Below are 22,047 nucleotides of genomic sequence, written 5' to 3'. Positions count from 1 at the left end.
AAGGCTGAGACCACAGTGTCAGATACTGTGAGCAGGGCTGCATTTTCTCAGAGCCCTCACCACTCAAGCTACTTTGAATGGGACTCTGGAGGTCTCTAGCCAGACTTTTTCTTTGCATCCTGGTTGTAGGATGCGGAGGTAACTGGCCATCCCGTAGCACACCACACCCCAGACATTGTCCTCACTCACCCAGGGCTCCGCTCAGCCAGGCTAACAAAAGAGACTCTTCGTTTTAACTCCATGTTCCTTACGAAGTAATGAAGGTTACTGTTGATCTTGGCTGCCAACATCTGTCTTTAAAAAGATGGCTAAATTGGCTATCAGGTTTCCTTAAAGGCAGGTGAGGGGTGCATTACTGATTGAGCTGAAGTTACCTCACCTCACAAATGAGATAGGCTAGAAATTCCTGAGGTGTTCGGGGCTTGGCAGTGACCAAGGTGGGGTTTGTCACTGGCTGTGATGTTCCCTTGCAGTTTCCACATCCTTGGGAAGGCGGGTCCTTCCATGCAGCAGGACTTTTACACTGTGGAGCACCTGGCTACTCAGCTCCTCAGCTCGGCCTTTGTCAACTTGAACAATATTCCTGACTACCGTCTCAGACCCATGCTTCATATCCTTTCCAAAGTCCCTAGATAAACCCAAGAGGCCGGGAGATTGAAGACAGGAGCTGCTCTCAGGCACTGGAGGAGGCAGAGCTGAGCAGTATGGAATAGATGGAATCATTTATCCGAGTGTGTGATAATCACATTCAGTGGAAGAGAAGATTGGCGTGAATGGCAGGAAAACAGGAAGGCAGACTGGGGGGGGGCTTCAAAGTGTTCTTCCTCGGGGTTAATCTTGACAACTCACTCTTTGGAAATAGGAAAGACAAAGGGTTTTTGTTTGTTTTTTTTTAATCTCTTCTATATCCTGTCAGGTGCTTCCTCTCATACTTCATTCCCATTTGGACTCTCTCTCTCTCTCTCTTTTTTTTTTTAATGTTTTTGAGAGTATCTTTCTTCCCTGGAGTTAAAGGAGAACTTTAGGTAAAAGAGAGTGTTCCTCTTCTTTTGGGCAAATAAATGCCTGTAAAGTGCAGCCTAGATCCATTCCTCAGTAGCCAGGGCTTTTTGAAAAAGAGTTTGAAGATTTTTGCCCCCCCCCCCCCCACTTTTTAATAAGATTTTATTTGTAGGAGAGCGGGAGAGAGGAGATAAACTGGAGAGGAGGGGCAGAGTGAGAGGGAGAAGCAGACTCCCTGCTGAGATGCAGGGGTCCTGGGATCATGACCTACCTGAAGGCAGACATTGAACCAGCTGAGCCACCCGGGTGCCCCAGATTTTTGCCTATTAACACAGAATATCCTAGGCATCTTGTAGGTCTTTTGAGGGTTAACTCTGCCGGTGGGGGTATCCTGCTGCCTGGCAGGAGAGGGGTGCCTTAGAGAGGGGCATGTGTTCATGTGCTAAAACTTCTTAACCTGCCGTGCCATGGGTCTTTGTGAAGCCTCTGGTGCTCTTCTGTCCCCCAGAGCACTATGAAGCCCTGGTGTCTCCAATCCTTGGACCTCTTTTCACCTACCTCCACATGGTAAGAGATTGGTCAGAAGGGGGAGCAAAGAGGACCCTTGGGTGGGTTGGCCTGTCCTATGAGTTTTGCAAGTCAGGAGTTCCTGAAAGGGTCCCCTGCTCTTGGCTTTGCTTGCTGCAGTGGATTGCGCCCCCTCTTTTCCCCCTGAACTAGACTGATTCAGTTGCCTACGAAGACCTGCACACTCTAGTTCTGCTCCTGACCTCCTGTTAACTGAGGAGAGGGGATCAGGGGAGTCCCTCCTCTGGGTCTGTTTCCCCAGCTGTGGGATTAAACAGGAGGACCAGCTGGGTAGAGAACAATGTTCAGAAAGACCTGGGAATTCTACAGTATCGCTGATTCTTTCCAAGCATGGGATACCCTGTTCTTGTCATGGGTGCAGGAGAGGTTCTAGAGACACGTCTGGTAGTTTAATCTTCTGGGGTTCCCGAGGCTGTCATTGAGATCTCGAATCACCTTCAGTTCATTCTCCTCATGAAGTGGACCATAGATATTATCTGTTCCAACTTTTTCCTCACTGTCAGCATTATTTCCCTTTTGTTTTCCCAGAGGCTTTCCCAGAAATGGCAAGTCATCAACCAGAGGAGCCTACTGTGGTAAGAAGCATCTCTTTTCTTGGTGGGAGCACTGTTCTTCAGGGCTAGAAAGCTGCAGGTTATGGTCGTCCTCAGCCTACATGGTAGATGGCTTGTCTGTGACTGTTAGGCATACTCTGTCTTAGGAGGGTGCTGAGAAATCCTTACCCACTTTGGATTTTGATCCAGTACCTTTAGCCAACTGGATAGAGTCAAGTAATAATGCCTGCCTCACTGGATCGTTGCTGTCCCGTTCCCAGCATTGGCATGGAGCGGAGACCGAAGGAAGCCAGGAGAAGGAAGCGAGCACAGATGGTCTGGTTAGGGGCACTGTTTTTCTTGTCCTTCCCTCTTTTGTACTCCTGTGGAACTTGGCCCTCTGCTTTTCTGCAGTGGGGAAGATGACACCGCAGATGACAACCCAGAGTCTCAAGAGATGTTGGAGGAACAACTGGTGAGGATGTTAACCCGAGAAGTCATGGACCTAATCAGTAAGTGGCATGTGGGATGTAGGGGTAGTAGAGAAGATTTTTTCTGGGGAAAAGAACTGGTTGCTCATCTAATCCCATTAAGGCATGTTTACAGCATTACTGACAGATGGTTAAGAAATAATGAACTAGATAGAAACCAGGTAGTCCTTAAATCAACTGAAGGACATCCTATGAATTATAAACTGTATTGTATTTGTAAGACTAGAATATGTGGGAATGGTCTAAAATAATAGAAATTTGGATTAATGGCAGGAGTAACTTCCTGGTTTTGTCAGAATGGGAAAATTTTTATAACTTGGACATGAGGTGGCTAATTTTTTTTTTCTTTTTTGGTTATTTCATTTGTTTGAGATTCATAGTAGACCAAGGATGTATCAGTAGACATTCTCTCCTGGTCGCCTACTCAGAAAATTCTGTCATTTTCCTCTAGTTGATTGAAGTTGAAGGGGCACCAGAGCAGTCCAGTCAAACACCACCTCTGTTTCTGCTGGTGAAGGTGGTTTTGTGCCTGGACAGTGCCTCACTTTCCCCCAATTTCATCTGCCCGGAAGACCATTTGGGATTTATTGTCCAGAGGTGCCTCTTGTCTGGTGGCAGAAAGCCCAGTAACCCCACTTTCTTGCTTTAGCGGTGTGCTGTGTTTCAAAGAAAACTGCTGACCATGGTACTGCTCCCCCTACAGATGGAGATGGTAAGTAAGCCTGCTGTGTGGTCCTCCAGAGGTCTGCCCTTAGACTCCAGAATATTGTCCCTTCTGTAGCCAGGTCAGTTCGTGTAGAAATGGTTTCTCCAGCAGTCTGCACTGGTGGGGGGATGTCCGTCTGGTTCTCTCCACTGGCCCTCTTGCTGTATTCCTCCAGCATACTCCCACTGGAAAGCCTTTGCACTTGCTGTTTGCTCTACTAGAATAGCTTTTCTCCCAGCTGTATCCATGGCCTGTCTCTCATTCACATGTCACCTCTGAAAGGTCTTCCATGACCAACCTAGAAAAACTAGCCACCCCAGCCAGCTACCCTGTGTCCTTCCTTTGCTGTTTTTCTTCGTAGCACTCAACACTGTGTTAAGTATTAACATTGTTTTATTTCATATATTCCCTGTTTCCCTTGTTAGGATGTAAACTCCCATCAGGGAAGGGACTTCGTCCTATTCCTGTTAACATCCCCAGGAACTAAGTCTGTGCCTGCTACAGTGGGGTCTTCAAATACTTCAACCACAAAAGATCCTCAGTGTTTGCAGCTTTTTAAGTAACTGTTGAGAGAATCTCCTGTTTCCCACTATTTTTCACACTGCAGCCAGATGCACCTCCAGACCTGCCATGGGTAGGGGCTTCTGCACCCTCTCAGGCAGCTGGGGGACTGTCCCAGGACTGCTCATTGACCAGGCTGCCCGGGGTACTCAGCTCTCCCTTACTTGGCGGTCTGCTTTTCTCTGTTCTGAAAGGATGGAGCTTAACATTCTGCTCCCTGCTTACAGATGAAGAGATGATGGCCACAGAGGTTGCCCCCTCCACCATGACGGAGCTTACAGACCTGGGCAGATGTCTAATGAAGCATGAGGTGGGTGGAGGGGACAGGGGAGGGTTTTCTGCTTTCCAGGTATGGCGCCAGCTTCCACTTTTCTCAGCCTATGATGCCATCAAAGAATTCTTTGGGTAATGCCGCTTTATATGAGTTAAGTTCCTGGTTCCTAAAGCTCCAGAAAACAGTGGGAGAGGTCAAGGTGTCTTCTGTGCCGGCATGGACAAAGGCTTTCACACACAAGCATACAGGCACGTTGTGGTGTTCGAGCCTAGGCCTGAGCTAGGTCTCCTTACACATGGGTTTTCTCTGTATGGGCTGTTTTGTTTTGTTTTTGTTTTTTTTTTTGACTGCCTGATACACAGAGGAAATAAGCTCGTCTCCAGTAGCTGCTTTTGTCATGTTTCTGTTTACCTATGAAAACTCCAGCTCCTCGTACAGAGGCCTACTCAGAAAATTGTATTCATTTTCTCATTGGAATCCTTCATCCTTTCCCACTAGGATGTTTGTACGGCGCTCTTAATTACAGCCTTCAATTCCCTTGCCTGGAAGGATACTCTGTCCTGCCAGAGGACCACCACCCAGCTCTGCTGGCCTCTGCTCAAACAAGTATGATTATTTACCCCTTCTCCTTAGCCCTTATGAGAGGCTGGGGTCATGAGGATTGAATCGGTTAGAAGAAGCGGGTTGCTGGGGCTCTCCAGGGTACCCCTTTGGCCCTGAGCACAGCTGTGTCCCCAGGTGCTGTCAGGGACACTGCTCGCAGATGCCGTCACGTGGCTTTTCACCAGCGTGCTGAAGGGCTTACAGACGCACGGGCAGCACGATGGCTGCATGGCTTCCCTGGTGCACCTGGCCTTCCAGATCTATGAGGCGCTGGTGAGTCAAACAGCACGGAGGTGCACTGCAGCTTCAGCCCTCAGGGCCTGCTCCCAGGCGGTTCGGCCGTCATAAAAGCAGGCAGCTGCCAGCTTGCTGGTCCTGCCCCTGGGCTTGGTGGGGGATGGGAAAGGTGCCAGGGCCCAGCCATTGCCATTGCATGGTTTTCTATATCCACACTCTGCAGCGCCCCCGGTACCTGGAAATAAGGGCTGTGATGGAGCAGATCCCTGACATACAGAAGGATTCTCTGGACCAGTTTGACTGCAAGCTGTTGAACCCCTCTCTGCAGAAAGTGGCTGACAAGCGCCGGAAGGACCAATTCAAACGCCTCATTGCTGGCTGCATCGGGGTAAGTTACATGCCTCCCCTGGTGCTCCCTGCTGGCTCGACCCACACTTGCGGTCTTCTTAGATGATGGGTCTGTGCAGACCAGAGACCAGCTGGAGTCACTATTTTTCTTAAATTTTTTAAATAGATTTTATTTACTTGTCAGAGCACAAGCAGAGGGAAGTGGCAGGGAGAGGGAGAAGGCGGCTCTGTGTTGAATAGGGAGCCCGATGTGTGGGACTGGATCCCAGGATCCTGGGATCATGACCTGAGCCAAAGACAGATGCTTAACCGACTAAGCCACCCAGCCATCCCAGTCATGATCTTGAAAACAACCCACTCCTCAGGGCCCAGCATCAATTCTTTTCATTTGTTTTCCACAGAAACCTTTGGGAGAGCAGTTCCGAAAAGAAGTTCACATTAAGAATCTTCCCTCACTTTTCAAAAAAACAAAGCCAATGCTGGAGACAGAGGTGCTGGACAACGAGGAGGGTGGCCTGGCCACCATCTTTGAACCCTGAATCAAACTTTTGGGCATTCTTCCTCGGCCTTTATTGTCATCTCTTCTTCCCCTTCGTAGCTAATCTCTAGGCCCCTCTCCACTGCCACCTCACCTTACACCACTGTCAGCCTGGAGAGAGATCCAGGTCTGGAGCTGGAGAGAGGGGGCCCAGTGCAAGGCAGAAGTAATGATACCTCAGGTATCAAGAAAGGGAGTTTGTGCTCATGCCATTCCGTCTAGATTTCCCAGCTATCTCCCATTCTACTTGGAGTTTCAACTTTTCCAAGAAAGAAAAGCTTGAGCAGACTGGCCCTACTCCCCAAGCCCTCCCGCCCCCATGTAGCCATACACCTGCGTAGAGCGGTAACTCGGGGTGCTAACCCCCAACACTGCAACTAGCCAGGCTTGCAAAGGGGCTTGGTCTTAATGCTTGCGCCGGAGAGTTCCTCCTGGGCTGTTGCAAGTTCCACTGAGCCCCTTTACCGCTGGGCTGGCAGAGGACCTTCCCTGTCTCCCAGGGGCATGTCTGGGTCAGGTGCTGAGTGCGGAACTGAATGTGAGCAGTTCCTGCTCTGTTTCGAGCAAAAATCTGGTCACCTGATGGGATCCCCAGTACAGGCTGTCACCAAGCTCTGGACACAGTGTCGAGAGCAGTACCATCAGGGACCAGGGCTGGGCCAGGATCCGGAGTGCTTTCTGACCTCCCCTTAGAGCTCACACATACTCCATGCATAGTCCCTTAGCGTGGTTTCCCCAGCCCCAGGGTCCACTCAGGCATAAGAGCCACAGTACCCTGTCTAGTGTCATGTGATGCCACTGGCATCAGAGGATAATGCAGACCAGCTAGACTCTGTCTGTGACCAGCAGCTAGCAAAGCCACTGGTCTCTTCTCGGACTAGTTGGGTCCAGGTGCCTTCAAAAATCTCATGGTCTTTCAGGTCCCTGGTCACTTCTCTTGTGGACCATTTCCAAAAGAAAAGAACATATGCCTTCCTTATCACAACCTGTATCGTGAGGCTCTGCTCTGTTCTAAAGGTCACTGGATCGCCCTGTAAGCAGCAGGGACATGAATGCAGGACCGTAGCCTTGAGTCACGGCTGGCCATAGCCAGCCTTAATCCATACAGAAACCACATAGAATGTTTGCATTCTGGAGGAGGCCTCTCATCCATGCAGCCCACTGACACAAGGGCTTCGGTAAGGACTGAGCAGAACGGCCTGGGCTCAAGCTACAGCTGTGAGCAGGTGGCACCCAGGCAGGGTTGAAGAGAGGTGAACCTAGGCAAAGAGGACTTGGGGGGTCCTGTGGAGCTGTTTCTGTGGCAGATGCACCCCATGCCCTCTTCCTGAGTGGTGCTTTGGGCTGCTTCCTGTCGCCTCTGAAGTCTGTCTTAGTAGGTTTCCCTCTCAACTTGATGGCTGCCTACTCCTCTCTGGTTGGGGCTATGGAGGGCATAGTTGTATTTATTGTGCTGTAATATTTTTAACATCCTGTGACTTCATGTTAGAAGTTTTCTATTGTTTATAGAACTTTTTTGTAGCAACATTAACTCTAAAGCACATCTGCATGTCAGTAAAGATCTCCGTTTCATACAGAAAGGGCGCCATCTGCCTTTTTCAAACCAGTGACTTCTAGTGTCACTACTCCTGAACATCCTGCTAAGGGAACTGGACAGGAAGAGTGATAACTGATGCACCTCTTCTGTTGAGCTTTCTCAAACAGTATGCCAGTCAGAAAAAGATTTCTATTCCTGACAGACCTACACTAGGCCGGTCTTCCCACTCTCCCCAGTGTTCTCTGTGGCTGCTGGGGCGGGACTCTGAAGCACTGCCCAAAGGGAACTGCTGCTGTCCCTTGTGAATTTTTTTTAACATCTTATTTTTAAGTAATTTCTACACCCAACATGGGGCTAAATTTATAATCCTGAGGTCAAGAGTCACCTGCTTTGCCAACTGAGCCAGCCAGGCACCCACCCTTGTGTGACACTTAATAGCAGTGTGACTTGACAGCTATAGACCTGATGCTTCCTGTGATAATCCAGAAGATGGGTAAAAGTGGCACACAGTATCTTTCTGTGGCTGAGCCCCCAGAAACCACCTCAATTAGGGATTTCTCTTAAGGCTTCAGAGGGATTTGGCCCTGACCTGCAGTAACACCTGAACCCAGTGTTCCCAAGGGCTAAATAATGCCAAACCTCTTCGGAGTTGAGGGCCCATATTTTGGGGTTAAAACTCAGGTAGTCCTGACAAAAGCGATTTTATTTACATGAAGGCCTTACAAAGGCACAAGGTCACATTCTGTTGCACATTAAACAAAATATCAACTGAAAAGGCTAGACTTGTCCCAGAAAACCCAGGACCTCCAGTCACATTGGACTCTGTGACAGTCCTGTGAGGGCAGGTCAGGACCCCAGATCTTCAGTCTGGCTTGGGAGCAGCCCAGCCTGGCCACACCAAGAAGTCTGGTGGCAGACTCAGTCCATCTGAACTGCATCCAGTTCATCCAAGAACCGTCGGCACTTCCCCATCAGTACCTTGATGGCTTCACTCACTAGCACCTCCGGTGGCAACACCCCTGTTGACTCGACAGAGACTGGGAAGCAGAGAGAGCCCTGAGCCCAGGTGTGCTGGCACCAGCTCCTGTGCCGCATCACTGCCAGCTTCTAATCCGGACTCTGCCAGGAAGCTACACCCCCACCCCGACCCGATACTCACAGATGTAGTGATCGCGAACCCGAGCAAGTCGGACGAGCTTCTTCAGCTTCTCATTCCGGAACACTTCCCTGCTGAAGGTATCTAGCCGGGGATTGGCAACTCTGGCCACCTTCTTACCTAATGAAAAACTCTGTTCTAAATATACGAGCCCCGAGCTTTTATTTCTGCTACCCTTACAGAAAATATACTTTAGGTCCTGACCCGAATGCGTGGCATCCCCAGTGGCCTACCTTGGACCTCCTGCACTTCAATGACCCCAGGTGAGAAGCACCGGCTCAGCTCCTCCGCTGCCTCCCCTTCCACAGGCTCAAGCAGGGTGATGTCGGGCAGGAGCCTATAACTGGCTGTTGCCACAGGTGAAAACTTGGCATGATCTTTGCCTGGAGGGTAGATTGAAATCAGAGCCTGTGGGGAAACTTTCTTCATGTTCGATAAGCCCCTAACAGAGACCCACTGGCTTTTTGCTGGTCAAGACCGCTCAGCTGAGCACCTTAGTTACACCTCGCCCTACTGTAATCACACTACCCCCCCATCCCCCACCACCCTGGGCAGCCCGCAGGGTTCTTACCAATGCCCTTGACACAGTGCATGAGTAGGTCAATCTCCTGGCCAGGCCGCAGTTGGGCAATGAGAATATCATCATGCACAGGCCTGATAGTGCCCTCTGGGAAGAGGTCAGCCTGATTCCCCAGGGGCACCCATGTCATGTGCCTGGTGTACACTGGAGAAAGCAGCACATCAGAGAAACCTCAGTCCTTAAAACTAGCACCCAGCAAAGGGGGGCCTTCTTGCTCACCCACCACCACTCACCTTTGTGGTTCACATAGAGTTCATTGGGATCAGAGGAATCTTTAGCGGCATGGGGATTCCGCGTGCACCTGACCTGAAGACGAAACTGCAGAGTATCTATCTCTGTGCCTTCTTCATCTCCTGAACAAAAGATGGAAGTGGCTGCTCTTAAAGAACAGCTGAACATTTGGGTGCCAGACGCTACACTGTATGCATTAATATGCATTTGTCATTTATTCCTCTGGACAAATTACAGAAGGCCATGGGCAAGTGTTCACATAGATTCCAACAACTCATGTACCAAAACGTTAGTAACTTGCTTACAATCTTAAAGTAACCAATCGAGGATCTGAACAGGCAGCAGGACTCTAGAATCAACTGTGCAAGAAAAACTGTTTCCAATTTTGCCACAATTTCATTTTCTCAAACACTGACCTTGGTTCCGATACTCAAAAAGACGGGGATCGGCATGAATAGGAATAAGCCCCAAGCGATGAGCAAGGATCTCATCCTGGACAATGGATGTGTTGTTGTACACGAGGACCTTTTCCACAGCCATGGTTGGCACCTGACCAAGAAAACAGGATCATTCACCTATAGACTCCCCATTTACTCCTATTTCCTGACATAGGAGGACCACTTCTAGAAGAAAGCTTGATGAAAAGTTTATGAGGAATGAGCAGGAGGAATGCTCAGCAAAAACTTCCAAGAAACTAAAAGAAAGGGGCAACTTGAGAATTCTCCAAATAAGGTGACTGCACAGTTTCCTACCCAACTCCACCCTTGCCACTATACACACCGATAAATACCTCAGCTAATAAAATACGTCGAAAAGCATTGGCAATGGCTGCATCAATTCCCACCATGTCGAACTCCAATGAGTTTTCATCCAGGTGCACCACATCCACACGGAAGTTCTGCAGGGACAGAAAATGCAATAAATGAAGCTTACTCTCTATGGAGTCAATACCCTCCCACTGGATATTGCCCCTAATGTTCTCTCACCCAAGAACTTCCTTTTGGCCAGATGACCCTCATAGATGTTCCTTTCTCCCCCAATCCTTTAGGAGTTTCTTGAAAAGTTTCCCTGTTTTTAATTCTCTATTCATTTAAAATCACCTGCAATATGGCCTCCCACTAGACCATCCAGAGAAACTATTCTACGAGAGAACGGGCCTCCACACCCCTTAATCTAGTTGACACTATAAAATTCTTATCTTACTAGACTCGACTCCTGCATTCAGCATTGATAGAATCCCTCCATTTTCTTTTTTTTATTTTTTATTTTCTTAAAGATTTTATTTATTTGTCAGAGACAGAGTTGCGCAAGCAGAGGCAGAGGGAGAAGCAGGCTCTGCCAAGCAAGGAGCCCGATGTGGGACTCGATCCCAGAACGCTGGAATCATGAGTGGCTTAACCAACTGAGCCACCCAGGCATCCCAGAATCCCTCCATTTTCAAACTCTGCCTTGGCTTCTGAGCACCAATCTTCTGGTTTTCTTTCTCCTAAATCCTCCTAAATTCACGATCTTTTACCGACTCTATAAACAACACTATCTTCCAGGATTTTTTCTCTCTCCAAAGCGACCTCAATCACATTCATGGTTTTAACAATAATGTACTGAAAACTTCCAAATTTATCTCACTTCTGATCGCCTTTCAAACACATGTTCTACTAGCCTGCTAAATTTCTCCACATACAGGAAACAATGTAGTATCATTCCCCTTCCCCAAACCTATTTTTCATCAGTAAATGGTACCACCGTTCATTAAAGCAGTTCCTCAAGCTGGGTCATTTTACATTCCCTCCTCACTGCCAACATCAAAGCAATCACCAAATTTATCTTCTATCTTCCCTTTGCTCTATTTTTCTGATTATAATCTTAGTTCATGCCTTCAACCTCCACTCCTCTATGCAATCCTGTCACAAATCTGACTGCCCTATTTCATCTTTGATTCATTCTCTCCCAGCCGTTGTGGCTGCAAATCAAATCATATCTGCTTCAGAGCTCTTCAAAAGCTCCCTATCACCTACAGTGTCGAATAGGCACTTCGATCTTGCCCATCACTCATGCTAGCACTTTATATTCGAACAATAATAACCTGCTTGGCCGCTCCCAGAACACAGCTCGCAAAGCCTTTGTAGTTTAGCTTTTGGTCTTAGATCCCCCTCACCTTTCCCTGTTGTCAGATTTTACTCATCGTTCAGGGCTCAGTTCAGATGTCATCTCCTTCAGGAAGTACATCTTCCATACCGCTGACCCGCTTTCCATTCTAGATTAAGTGCCTCTGTTGGATCACCCCATCCCTTACTGTCCTTATCGCTACCAACCACATTTACCACATTATACTGAAATCATTTATGCGCGCTCTTCAACAAGATTAAACAGCTTGTTCGTCGAACAGAGCACAAACCGTGTACACGGAGCTCCTAACCCGTTGCTCAGTAAACGACTTATGCACCGAGCGAATCCCAAGGGCTGCTTCCAAGACACAGGCTGCCCAAATCACAAGGTCCGTTCCAAATACCCTCTCCAGCCCCGCCCACCTACCTTCTCGAAGCGGTTTTGGTCCCAGGCATCATCATAGCCCGAATAGTTACCGGGAAAGTCGGTGGTATGAACCTAGAGCAAAAAGAGACGAGTCTGCGAAGGGGCAGGTAGGGCAAGCCCGCCCCAACTCATCCCTGTTCCACTCTCTTTTCTCTTCCCAAGCTCAAGGCCATAGGCTTACATTGCGAACCCCGAACTCCCCCAGAACCACGCGGGTCCGCATTTCTTGCACCGCCTGGGCGGCCGCCATCTTCACCCCCTCCACGTGATTAGGGCAGCAAACTGGCGCGTGCGTCCCAGCCGTCCTTCTCCGTCTCCGTGGTAACGCACCGCCTCCCGGATTCTTAAACATCGCGAGATTCTGTCCAGCCTGTGTCCACGTCCCCAGTTCCGGAAGTCAGTTTTAGCCAAACATCCGGGCTTCTTCTTTTTGCGTTCCGGCTGAACCCACCTCTCTTTCTCGCCCCTAGACATAGCCCTCCCTCAGGCCCACGTCTTTCCCACTCCTCCTCCGCGCGCGGGACTTACGCGGGCTTCAGCGACGGGAGCCCTCGAGGGACATGGCAACTACGGCGGCGCCGGCCGGCGGCGCCCGAAGCGGGGCTGCCCCGGAATGGGGAGGGTTCGAAGAAAACATCCAGGTAATCGCCCCCAAGGCTCCGGCTGCTAGTAGCCCCAGGGCTGGCAGCCGTCTTGAAGTGTTGTGGGGACTCCCCCTGGGAGCGTGGAGGTCTGCTCCATTTGCAGCACTTGTTCTCCCCTTTGGATCTTGGTGTACACGAAAGGCAGTGGGACTAGTGCTGACCTGAAAGGTAGACTAGTCCTCCAGCCAAAGGGCCTCGTGTCTCTGGACACACCTGCTCTTGCTTTCGAGACAAGTTTGTTGGTCGATCGGGGTAAGGCGTGGCGGGGGAGTGGGCAGTTTTCACTGGCACTGGCGAAAACCATGCTGTGTGCACAGCCTTGTTTGGGGGATGGAAAAGACAAAGGAAATGGGCACTTTTGCAGCCCTCTGAGAATCTGGCAAGAAAGGTAGAAGAAAGACATGTATGCAAGACAGGAATAGGTTTTCCAGGCTAGAAAAGAGAGCCAGACCACCAAGGGTTCTGAGAGCAAATGAAGGGAAGAGAGCCGCGTGATCTGTGGTGATTCCAAGCCATGCCCCCAGCAGTGGAAGAACAAAGTCCCAAACCCTGGGAGGAACGGAGGAGGACATGCGGATGGAGCAGAAAGGTCCCGCACTCTAGAAGCCATTGTCTTCACAGGGTGGGGGCTCAGCTGTGATTGACATGGAGAACATGGATGATACCTCAGGCTCCAGCTTCGAGGATATGGGTGAGCTGCATCAACGACTGCGGGAGGAGGAAGTCGACGCTGATGCAGCTGCTGCGGAAGAAGAGGATGGGGAGTTCCTGGGCATGAAGGGCTTTAAGGGACAGCTGAGCCGGCAGGTGGCAGATCAGGTAAGCAAGACTGGATTCCAAGTAGCTGGGAAGGTATATCTAGGCAGGCCCCAAGGGCTGGAGTTGGTGTCGAAGTTCACCCCATGTTGTCTAACGCAGTAGAACTATGTAGAAGACCAACAGAAAATGGGCAACAGGGACTAGAATCTCCCTCACAATACCTACTCGCCCCACTTCCGTCTTCCTTACTTCAGATGTGGCAGGCAGGGAAGAGACAAGCTTCCAGGGCCTTCAGCTTATACGCCAACATCGATATCCTGAGACCCTACTTTGATGTGGAGCCGGCCCAGGTGCGAAGCAGGTGAGAATCCTTCTCTTTACAGAAGCTGCCCTCCTCACACCTAGTTCTTCATCCAAACTACAACCAGCTACCAAGGCCTGAGGCTCTGCCTTCCTCCTCTCCATCTAGCAGACCGCTCTCCTTCCCTCAACACACAGCGCAAATGTCACCTCTTCTGTTCCCCATTCCTCAGCCGCATCCCCAATTTGTCCCTTCCTGGTGATCCTAGAGAACTTTATGCTTTCTTTTAACAGATGACCCCGCAGCAGTGCTGTACTCACTTATTTCTGGGGCTGGCTCCCCAGAAAGTGCCTCAAAAACAAATCTCTGTTTTATTTTTATATTCTCAGCACTGGAACAGTCTCTGAACCAGAATACCACTGCTTAGTTGTTGAAGGACTTCTCGAGAAGTGGATCTAATTTTGGCTTGGTACTTTGCTCGTCATTTAAGAGGTGCTCATCAGACACCCAGTACCACTTAGCAGCTATTTACTGAGCATTTGCTGTGTGCTGGGCACTGTAATGGTTCTGTCTCATGGAAGACAGGGTGAAGATAGTTGGAAGCCTTGCCCTCAGGTGCCGTTACAGTTCAGCACTCATGTGCTCAGGGAGGACACCTGACCCAGAGTAGGCTAGAGGGCGGTATGGGGCAGGTTTCCCAGAGGCGGTAAGATCTAGCCAAAATCCAAGGTGTTACAGGAGCTGGTCACTTCAGAGTGGGGAAGAGTGACTTGTAGTTTTATCCTTTCTGTGTGGAATTTTCATACCATTTCTAGGCTGTTTTTGCAGAATATGCTCAGTGGTGTTGTGAGGAATGGTAAGCAGGAAGAGGCCAGAGACACACTGGTTCCCTCAAGTAAAACCTTTCCTACAAAACCCTTTCCAGGGCTTCACCATCAAAGCCCTGAATTCTGGGCATTCTCTTCTGAAGTTGGTCTGTTTTATTTTTTATTTTTTAAATTTTATTTATTTATTTGACAGAGATTACAAGTAGACAGAGAGGCAGAGAGAGAGGAAGGGAGCAGGCTCCCTGCTGAGCAGAGAGCCGGATGCGGGGCTCGATCCCAGGACCCTGGGATCATGACCTGAGCAGAAGGCAGAGGCTTTAATCCACTGAGCCACCCAGGCGCCCCTGTTGGTCTGTTTTAAATGGAAGCAGGTCAAATAGATAAATCGTCAAGCTCTCTCCCAAGGCCTGGGTAGGCTTTCTGAGTTTTCCATGTGTGTGAGCCTGGTATCAGAAGGTTTTCCTTCCTGGAAGCATTTTTAGGAACAGGGAATTTATTTCCTCATTCCTTGTCTGTCTTTACTCCCCTCTTCTTCCTTTATCATCCAGCATATTTTTTGGAGTTAAGATGAATAAGATTTCAGGCCCTCCAGAACCTTATAACTTAGTGCCGCCTTGGCTCTCATCTCTCCTCTCTTCTCCCAGGCTTCTGGAGTCCATGATCCCGATCAAGATGGTCAACTTCCCCCAGGTGAATACCCAAGGTAGCATGTCTGGGAGAGCCGGGGGAGAGATGAGGGTAGGGGGTGGGGCCACCCAGCAAAGCCTAGGAAGACCTAAAACAGAAGAGCCATTGTACCCTCCAGCCTGAATGAGTTGGTATATTGACAGAAAATCGCAGGTGAACTCTATGGACCTCTCATGCTGGTCTTCACGCTGGTTGCCATCCTCCTCCATGGGATGAAGACATCTGACACCATTATTGTAAGCAGGACAAAGGACTTTGGGGGGTGGCTGAACTAAGTTGAAAGCTGCCCAAGGAGATGATGGTGCAGTGAGGTAGAAGCAGCCCCTGAGGGAAGCCCTGGGTGAGGCTGAGACTAGAGGCCTCCCAGGACTAAGCAGAGCCTTCACCCCACAGCGGGAGGGCACCCTGATGGGCACAGCCATTGGCACCTGCTTCGGCTATTGGCTGGGCGTCTCGTCCTTCATTTACTTCCTCGCGTACCTGTGCAACGCCCAGATCACCATGCTCCAGATGCTGGCACTGTTGGTAAGGAGTCCAGCATGGTGGCGGGAGAGGGTAATCTTCAAAAGAGTAGCTAGGCCTTGGTCTGCATCTCTTCCAGGCCCCAGGCACTGGAATGGGATGAGCCAGCCAGCGGACTGTTTCTTTCTCAGGACCTTCGTGAGAGCTCAAAGGCCAGCCCAGCCTGAGTGATTTTCCTCTCCGCCATTCCGTTTCCTAGGGCTATGGCCTCTTTGGGCACTGCATTGTCCTATTCGTCACCTATAACATCCACCTCCATGCCCTCTTCTACCTCTTCTGGTTGCTGGTGGGTGGGCTGTCTACCCTCCGCATGGTAAGCTGGGCAAGAGGTTGCCAGGGGTGGGCTGACCTCCCGGGGAGTTCGGGAAAACAGCTCAGAGCTGGGGCCAAACCCCACAGAGGGCTCCGAATGGGTGGGAAGAGCCCAAAAATGGTTCTAAGCTCTGGGCCGGAATGTCCTCTCCACACTGCTCGCTTTGGAGCCAGGCCCTCTAAGCTGTGTTCTGTGGCCCTAGGTGGCAGTGCTGGTTTCACGAACAGTGGGCCCCACGCAGCGGCTTCTCCTCTGTGGCACCCTGGCTGCTCTGCACATGCTCTTCCTGCTCTATCTGCATTTTGCCTACCACAAGGTGGTAGAGGGTGAGTGACAGCAGAGCCGGGGACAGGGGGGACATCCTCCGAGCTCGGTGCCCAGCCAGCTCTGGCTCACCTTCCATCTTCTCTTTTAGGGATCCTGGACACGCTGGAGGGCCCCAACATCCCGCCCATGCAGAGGGTCCCTAGGGATGTCCCTGCTGCACTCCCTGCTGCTAGGCTTTCCGCCACCATGCTCAATGCCACAGCTAAGGCTGTCGCGGTGACCCTGCAGTCACACTGACCCCACGTGAGACCCTTGGACGGCCCCTGTTCCCCCATCTGTGGAGCAGAGGAAGATTAAAGAACAGTACTGATGACATGTGTCTCTTTGATGGGGTCTGCAGCTGCTTCAGAGCTGTAGCCACTTCTGCAAACCCCTTAACGCCTGTGGGCCTTCTGAAGGGCACAAGGCCTAGAAGCCCTGGCTGGGACTGCAGGGCTTTACGACCAGTGCGGAAAGTGGCTCAGCTCCTCTGAGGCCCTCTCTCCGCTTCCTCCTTCCTCCCTCTTTATCTCTGCCACGTTGTCTTGCTAAATATAGACTGGTAATTAAAATACTGATTGAAGTTTGGAACTGGAGCTACCATTCCAGTGGTCCTCCCTGCCACCTTACTTTCTATACACTTTCCTGTTCTCTTGTCCCTGGTGGTAATGGCACCTGTCCTCTTCTTGCTACCCTCATCCAGGCAGGACAAAGGTGGGAGAGCCCAGACTACACTGAAAGTAGAGACTGAATATGAAACCTGTCCCTGGGGGCGAGGGATACTTCCCCCACGGAGCCGCAGGGAGGCCTCAAACACAGGAACCCTAAGTCTGATGGAGGAGAGCACCCAGCTTGAGTGGGCTCAGCCTCACTCACACTGGGACACCAGTGGCACAATGACAATCCAAAAATGCCCAGATTCAGCCCCATGACATTTACAAGGCCGTCATGCACCCGGGCCACTGGGTAGGGATAATTCAGAGCTCACATCTGAAGCCAAACTTGCCGGTGTCCTGGTTATACTGGGGCCAAAGGAACAAAGCTATCATCTGGAGTTTACTTTGTCCTTCCTCTCCAAGAGGGTTGTTCACTCTTAAAAACCAGCCCCCCCACCAAGTCTAGCACCATCCACCCCACCACCCATTTAATCTCCACTTAAGAGTTAAGTCAGGTGGTTAATGAAATAGGACGTTTGGCCTCCCTTCACTACGCTTATATTTTTTTTTTTCCTTAGTAAATCTGGGTCAGCATCTTTTCCTCCCAGCAAAGGGCCTAAGAAAGACGTGCCTTTCATTTGCCGTGTGTCCTCCGATATGTGAGGACCCCACTCCATCACCAGTGAACAAAGTGCGAACAGCACTACCCGCACCGTGTAGTGTACCCTTCCTGAAAGTTCCAGCTCCCTTAACTCGGTCGCCTACCACAGCAGGTCGCTGGTCCAACACCCCCTTTCATTGCGCTACCCCAGTATCACACGTACTGAGAGCCCTGAAGCATCTGCCGCCGGCAGCAGGGGAAGGAGCGGCACCAACACCTTGCACCTACTTGGGGTTCTCCTGCCCCAGGAACCCTTCGCGGTCCGGGTGTGCCTGGCAGGCCCGGCCCCATCGGCCTGTGGCCCCTGCGACCTCTGCGGCGGGGCCGCCATCTTGGCGAGGGGCAGGCGGGGACGTCTTCCTGGGCTCGACCTCCCCCAACGCCGCTTGCGCGTGCGGCGCGGCCCGGATTACGGGGCTTTGGGGAGGACCTCCAAGCAGGACCGGAGGGCGTGCAAGGGCCGCAGGCGGAGACATCAAGGGTCAGGCCCTGAGGAGGAGGGAACGACGGGAGAAAGGGCAGAAGCAATGCCATCTCCGCGTGCCGTGCCTCCATTCTGCCCGCCACACCCCCGGTTCATCCCCGGCCTCGACCCACCACCAGCTACTTTCCGTCTGGGTCCACGCCCAGGGGAAGAGCGGCCCCACCGCTCGGGAATGCCGGGTGTGCGCAGACCCCCGGGCCGCGTGGCCTAGGCCGGGCAGGGGGCGGGGCGAGCGGCGGTGACGCGACCGTTGCCATGGGAACCCGCCGCCCGCTCAGGCGCAGGAGCCGAAGCCCGAGCCGGAGCTGCTGCCCGCCGCCGGCTGCCTGCCCGCCCGCCTCGGGCTCTCCCTGCGGGTAGGTAGGGGGAGCCGGGCTGGAGGAGGGGAGGGAGCAGATGCGGCCTCCGAGCCGAGACCGGTGCCGCACGTCCTGAACCGAGGCCCCGCAGCCGCCGCCCGGACTGCCAGGAACGAGGACAAGCGCGAAGCAGCGCCCACCCGGCCCCGGCCCGCGCGCCCCGGCCCGTTCCCAGACACGGACGGCACGGTCCGCCCCGGCCCCAGCGCCGCGCGGTCTCAGCCCGGCAGGCGACCTCGGCGCCTCCGCGACCCCCGCCGGCTTCGGCCACGGCCCCGACGCTCTTCGCCTTCACCCGCACCGCCGCCGCTGCCGCCGCCGCCTCCGCCGCGGCCGCCGCCGCCGCCGCCCGCGCCTCTGCCACCGCCTGTGCCCCCTCTCCGTCCGCGACCCCTGCCCAGGCCCCGACCCCAGCCCCGACCCCGCCCTCGGCCCCGCCAACCTCGGCCGCGGCCCGCGCCCCGGCCCCGGAGGCCCAGCCGTGGGTACGATGTTGCCCAGCTCCATCCAGATTTCAGGGGAGCCGCTGTCAGGCGCCGAGGTGCGGGACATCTGCCGCGGCCTGCGCGACAACGCCGTGCGCCTGCTATCACTGCGCGGCTGCCGCCTCTGCGACCGCGACTTCGGCCGCATCTGCCGGGCCCTGGCCGGGGCCACGTCCCTGGCGCAGCTCAACCTTAACCTAGGCGTCGTGTCCAGTCCCAGCCGCATCAAGCAGCTGGCAGAGGCGCTGCGGACCAACCGCTCTATCCAGTCCCTCTTGTGAGTGCGCTCCCTCGCAAGGGGGTCCCGGGCACTGCACCCCTCTTCACACGCCCCCTGCCACCGCCTATTCCTCCACACACTTTCCTGTAGCTGTCTCTGCGCCAGCCTGCTTTCTCATTCTTGTGCACCCTCTCATCCCTCCACCCAGGCCTCCACGACACCTTCCAAGCTTATTATTCCTTACCTCTGGACTCTGCACACACGGCCCCACCCCAAAGGAGATGGGCTACCCTCCCCTTTCTGGCAGGGCACGTGTACCTCCCCATCTAATCACCAGCCTTGACTTCTTGGGGGGCAGCCCCTCCCGGCTCAAGAAGGACCTCCCCTGAGGACTAGACCCCTGCCCCTGCACTCTGCCCACTGAAGAGTCCCACTCCACCACTCACACACTTCTGTGCTTTGTCCTGGATCCCAATCCCTGCCCCAGAAAAGAAACCAAATTCCGCCTCCACCTGGGTTTTTGGAATCTAGAATCTTCTTTCTCCTTCCTAAGACTTCTCCCAAGTGCTGTGACAAGTGCCCTCCTCATCTCTAGGGCTCACATAAGGGAAGGGGTCTGTCCCCTACAGATAGGGTTGATGACTGCAGTAACCTCTGCTCTCTGGTCTCACCCACCAGCCTGCATGGAAGCCCCCTGACAGATGCAGGACTGGCCTTGCTGAACCCAGCACTGGCCCTCCACCCTGCCCTTGTGGCTCTGGACCTGGGGGACTGCATGCTGGGTGATGAAGCCATCAACCTCATCTGTGGCCTCCTCCCCCCAGATGGAGCCAAGTCAGGTGAGCAAGAGGCCCTGCTGAGGACACGGGCTGCTGTGACCTTGATGAAAAAGCCAGATGCAGAGAGCAGGGGGTGTGACCCAGAGCTGAGGGTTCTGATGGGGTGTATGTGATGTGTGTGTGAGAATATTTATTAGAAGGATGGGGGGCTGAGCAGAATGGAGACTCAGGCATCCAGCCTCTGGTGGGTGGGGGATGCAGGGAAGGCAGGTGTCTCTCGAGGCCCAGGAGCTCTGTGGTGAGGTGGGGTGGGGAGGGTCTCAGCCACCGGGGACACCCCAGAGATCCAGGGCAGGGGAGGAGCTTGAAGAGGGCCTGACCTCCATCCTGGCTCCTCACTTTGATGCTGCCCAGGCTTGAAGGAACTGACGTTGAGCGCCAACCCTGGCATCACCCCTAAGGGCTGGAGCCGCCTTGCGATTGCCGTGGCCCACAGCTCCCAGGTCCGCGTCCTCAATCTGGACTACAACCCCCTGGGTGAGGCTCAAGGAAGTCCCCTGTGAGTCTCACCATCCCACCCCCATTCAAGAACTTGGGACCATTGTTTGGCCATGGTAACACCCCTTCCCCCTGGGGGGCGGAGAAGGGAGGGGGGATGTGTGAGGTAGTGGAGAAGCCACTTATGTGGAGGACCAGATGACCACCAGGTACATCAAAGTACCCATCACTACCCCTGGGCCTGGCTTTCTTCACCCGTTCACTCCCGAGTCATGGAGCCTCCCTTTTAGCCGCCTACCAAATGTCTGTGCTTGCTGGCCTGGGGTGGGATCTAGGGTCCTTAGGGCACTGGGGAGGCCTCAGGGGAGGAAGGGTTGGCAGGCCCACTCATGACTGCCAGTGACCGTGTGCATGTGTGCTGCCTCCCTAGGTGACCATGTGGCGGGGATGTTGGCTGTAGCTGTGGCCTCCAGCCGCACCTTAGAGGTCCTGGACTTGGAGGGCACAGGGCTTACCAACCAGTCAGCTCAGGTGAGAAGTCTTCATGCTTGGGGTGGGGGGGCTGGGAGGGCTGGGATGGAGGTGCAGGTGAGGCCACATGTCTGTGGACATCCTGAAGTGGTCTGAAAAATCCGCATTCTTCCCCACCTCAGACCCTGCTAGACATGGTAGAAAATTACCCCACGGCTTTGCGGAGCCTTGTGTTGGCTGAGAACAGCATTAGCCCCGAGCTGCAGCAACAGATTTGTGACCTCCTCTCAGAGGGAGAGGAGGAGGAAGAGGTGGCAGGAGGGGCTGGCGACACGCAGGAACAAGAGAGAGGGCGAGAGCCTGCTGCCCAGCAGAGGAGCAGCAGCTCCTGGATGTGCCCCAGTGGTAAGAACCCCCAGGGTCGGGCAGAGCCAGATCCCAAAGAGGCCTAGGCCCAGGGAGAGTGGGTGTGGGAGACCTCAGCCGCCTCCCACCTGTGTCCCTGGTGGAGGGACGAATGGTGGTCTGAACAGCCCTTTGTCTTTCCACAGATCCCAGCTCTCAGATGGTGCTCATGACTTCAGGACTAGGTGATAGTCTGTTGGCTGAAACCGAGATGTGACTCTCTGCTCGGGCTTCTGCGCATCCTTACATGTTGTCTGTGTCCCCAGCACCTTACCCCGGATGTCAGGGTCAGGCCCTAGGGCCTGGGAGGGAGGTGGGGGTGCCGGGGGCTCTGGTAGCTCCCGGCAGCAATGGGAAGCTCTGGAAGCTGACTAAGCAACAGCCTTGGGTGCACGCGAACCCAAGGTGATGTCTCTGGACTTGTTGGCAGCTCTGGCTGCAACCCGCTGGCTCGGAAGAGATTTTATGAACTCTACAACCTGTCGTTCATGGCTGTGGTCCCTGGGGATGGGCAGTAGGGAAGGAATTAGAACCATTGAACACTAGAGGGCAGTACCACCCCACAGTCCAAGCTCCAGGCAGCGTCAACTGGCCCCAAACGTCAACTAGGTCTGGCTCAGGTCTCGGACTTGTAGCACCTGGGATTCTGGGGTGACACCTTACACCAGCCCCCCCCCCAAGATCATAACTAAGGTAAAAAGCTCACCTCCAGGGCTGGGTTGCATTGAACCCTACCTCGAGGAGATCGGGCCC

The 22,047-nt window shown here is 53.0% G+C and overlaps 4 protein-coding genes across 6 annotated transcripts in view; 3 read left to right on the top strand and 1 right to left on the bottom strand.

Annotated features, from left to right (window-relative positions):
- XPO5 (exportin 5) overlaps positions 1–7,455 on the top strand; it is a 46,684-nt gene extending 39,229 nt beyond the window's left edge. For both annotated transcript variants that reach the window (XM_032340075.1, XM_032340074.1), the window contains 10 exons: positions 474–610; positions 1,472–1,569; positions 2,119–2,165; positions 2,538–2,635; positions 3,264–3,326; positions 4,109–4,191; positions 4,654–4,761; positions 4,894–5,031; positions 5,219–5,383; positions 5,745–7,455. In XM_032340075.1, coding sequence (XP_032195966.1) covers positions 474–610; positions 1,472–1,569; positions 2,119–2,165; positions 2,538–2,635; positions 3,264–3,326; positions 4,109–4,191; positions 4,654–4,761; positions 4,894–5,031; positions 5,219–5,383; positions 5,745–5,882 — 1,075 coding nt within the window. In that variant the 3' untranslated portion in view covers positions 5,883–7,455. The remainder of the gene's footprint in view (positions 1–473; positions 611–1,471; positions 1,570–2,118; positions 2,166–2,537; positions 2,636–3,263; positions 3,327–4,108; positions 4,192–4,653; positions 4,762–4,893; positions 5,032–5,218; positions 5,384–5,744) is intronic.
- Positions 7,456–8,103: 648 nt separating this feature from the next.
- On the bottom strand, positions 8,104–12,247 carry POLR1C (RNA polymerase I and III subunit C). 2 transcript variants are annotated; one of them, XM_032340092.1, is made up of 9 exons: positions 12,099–12,239; positions 11,918–11,989; positions 10,176–10,283; positions 9,802–9,934; positions 9,388–9,507; positions 9,146–9,298; positions 8,808–8,957; positions 8,578–8,694; positions 8,104–8,455 (listed from the first exon to the last, which is right to left on the bottom strand). In XM_032340092.1, exons 1-9 carry the CDS (start codon positions 12,165–12,167, stop codon positions 8,337–8,339), a joined length of 1,041 nt encoding a protein of 346 aa, XP_032195983.1. In that variant the 5' UTR covers positions 12,168–12,239; the 3' UTR covers positions 8,104–8,336. The 2 variants fall into 2 exon arrangements, with proteins under 2 accessions (XP_032195983.1, XP_032195984.1); XM_032340093.1 differs by lacking the exon at positions 9,146–9,298 and having other exon boundaries at positions 12,099–12,247.
- Positions 12,248–12,302: 55 nt separating this feature from the next.
- On the top strand, positions 12,303–16,867 carry YIPF3 (Yip1 domain family member 3). The gene is made up of 9 exons (XM_032340094.1): positions 12,303–12,558; positions 13,183–13,380; positions 13,575–13,681; positions 15,093–15,138; positions 15,279–15,371; positions 15,529–15,660; positions 15,857–15,970; positions 16,173–16,296; positions 16,386–16,867. Exons 1-9 carry the CDS (start codon positions 12,478–12,480, stop codon positions 16,532–16,534), a joined length of 1,044 nt encoding a protein of 347 aa, XP_032195985.1. The 5' UTR covers positions 12,303–12,477; the 3' UTR covers positions 16,535–16,867.
- Positions 16,868–18,834: 1,967 nt separating this feature from the next.
- Positions 18,835–21,840, top strand: LRRC73 (leucine rich repeat containing 73). The gene is made up of 6 exons (XM_032340095.1): positions 18,835–19,198; positions 19,820–19,980; positions 20,335–20,457; positions 20,849–20,949; positions 21,072–21,294; positions 21,441–21,840. Exons 1-6 carry the CDS (start codon positions 18,927–18,929, stop codon positions 21,509–21,511), a joined length of 951 nt encoding a protein of 316 aa, XP_032195986.1. The 5' UTR covers positions 18,835–18,926; the 3' UTR covers positions 21,512–21,840.
- Positions 21,841–22,047: the final 207 nt, after the last annotated feature.

Source organism: Mustela erminea, chromosome 4 (assembly GCF_009829155.1).
Source record: "Mustela erminea isolate mMusErm1 chromosome 4, mMusErm1.Pri, whole genome shotgun sequence".
NCBI classification, from domain to species: domain Eukaryota; kingdom Metazoa; phylum Chordata; class Mammalia; order Carnivora; family Mustelidae; genus Mustela; species Mustela erminea.
Note: the sequence above shows the minus strand (reverse complement) of the source record. Positions and strands in the feature narration are given on the sequence as shown.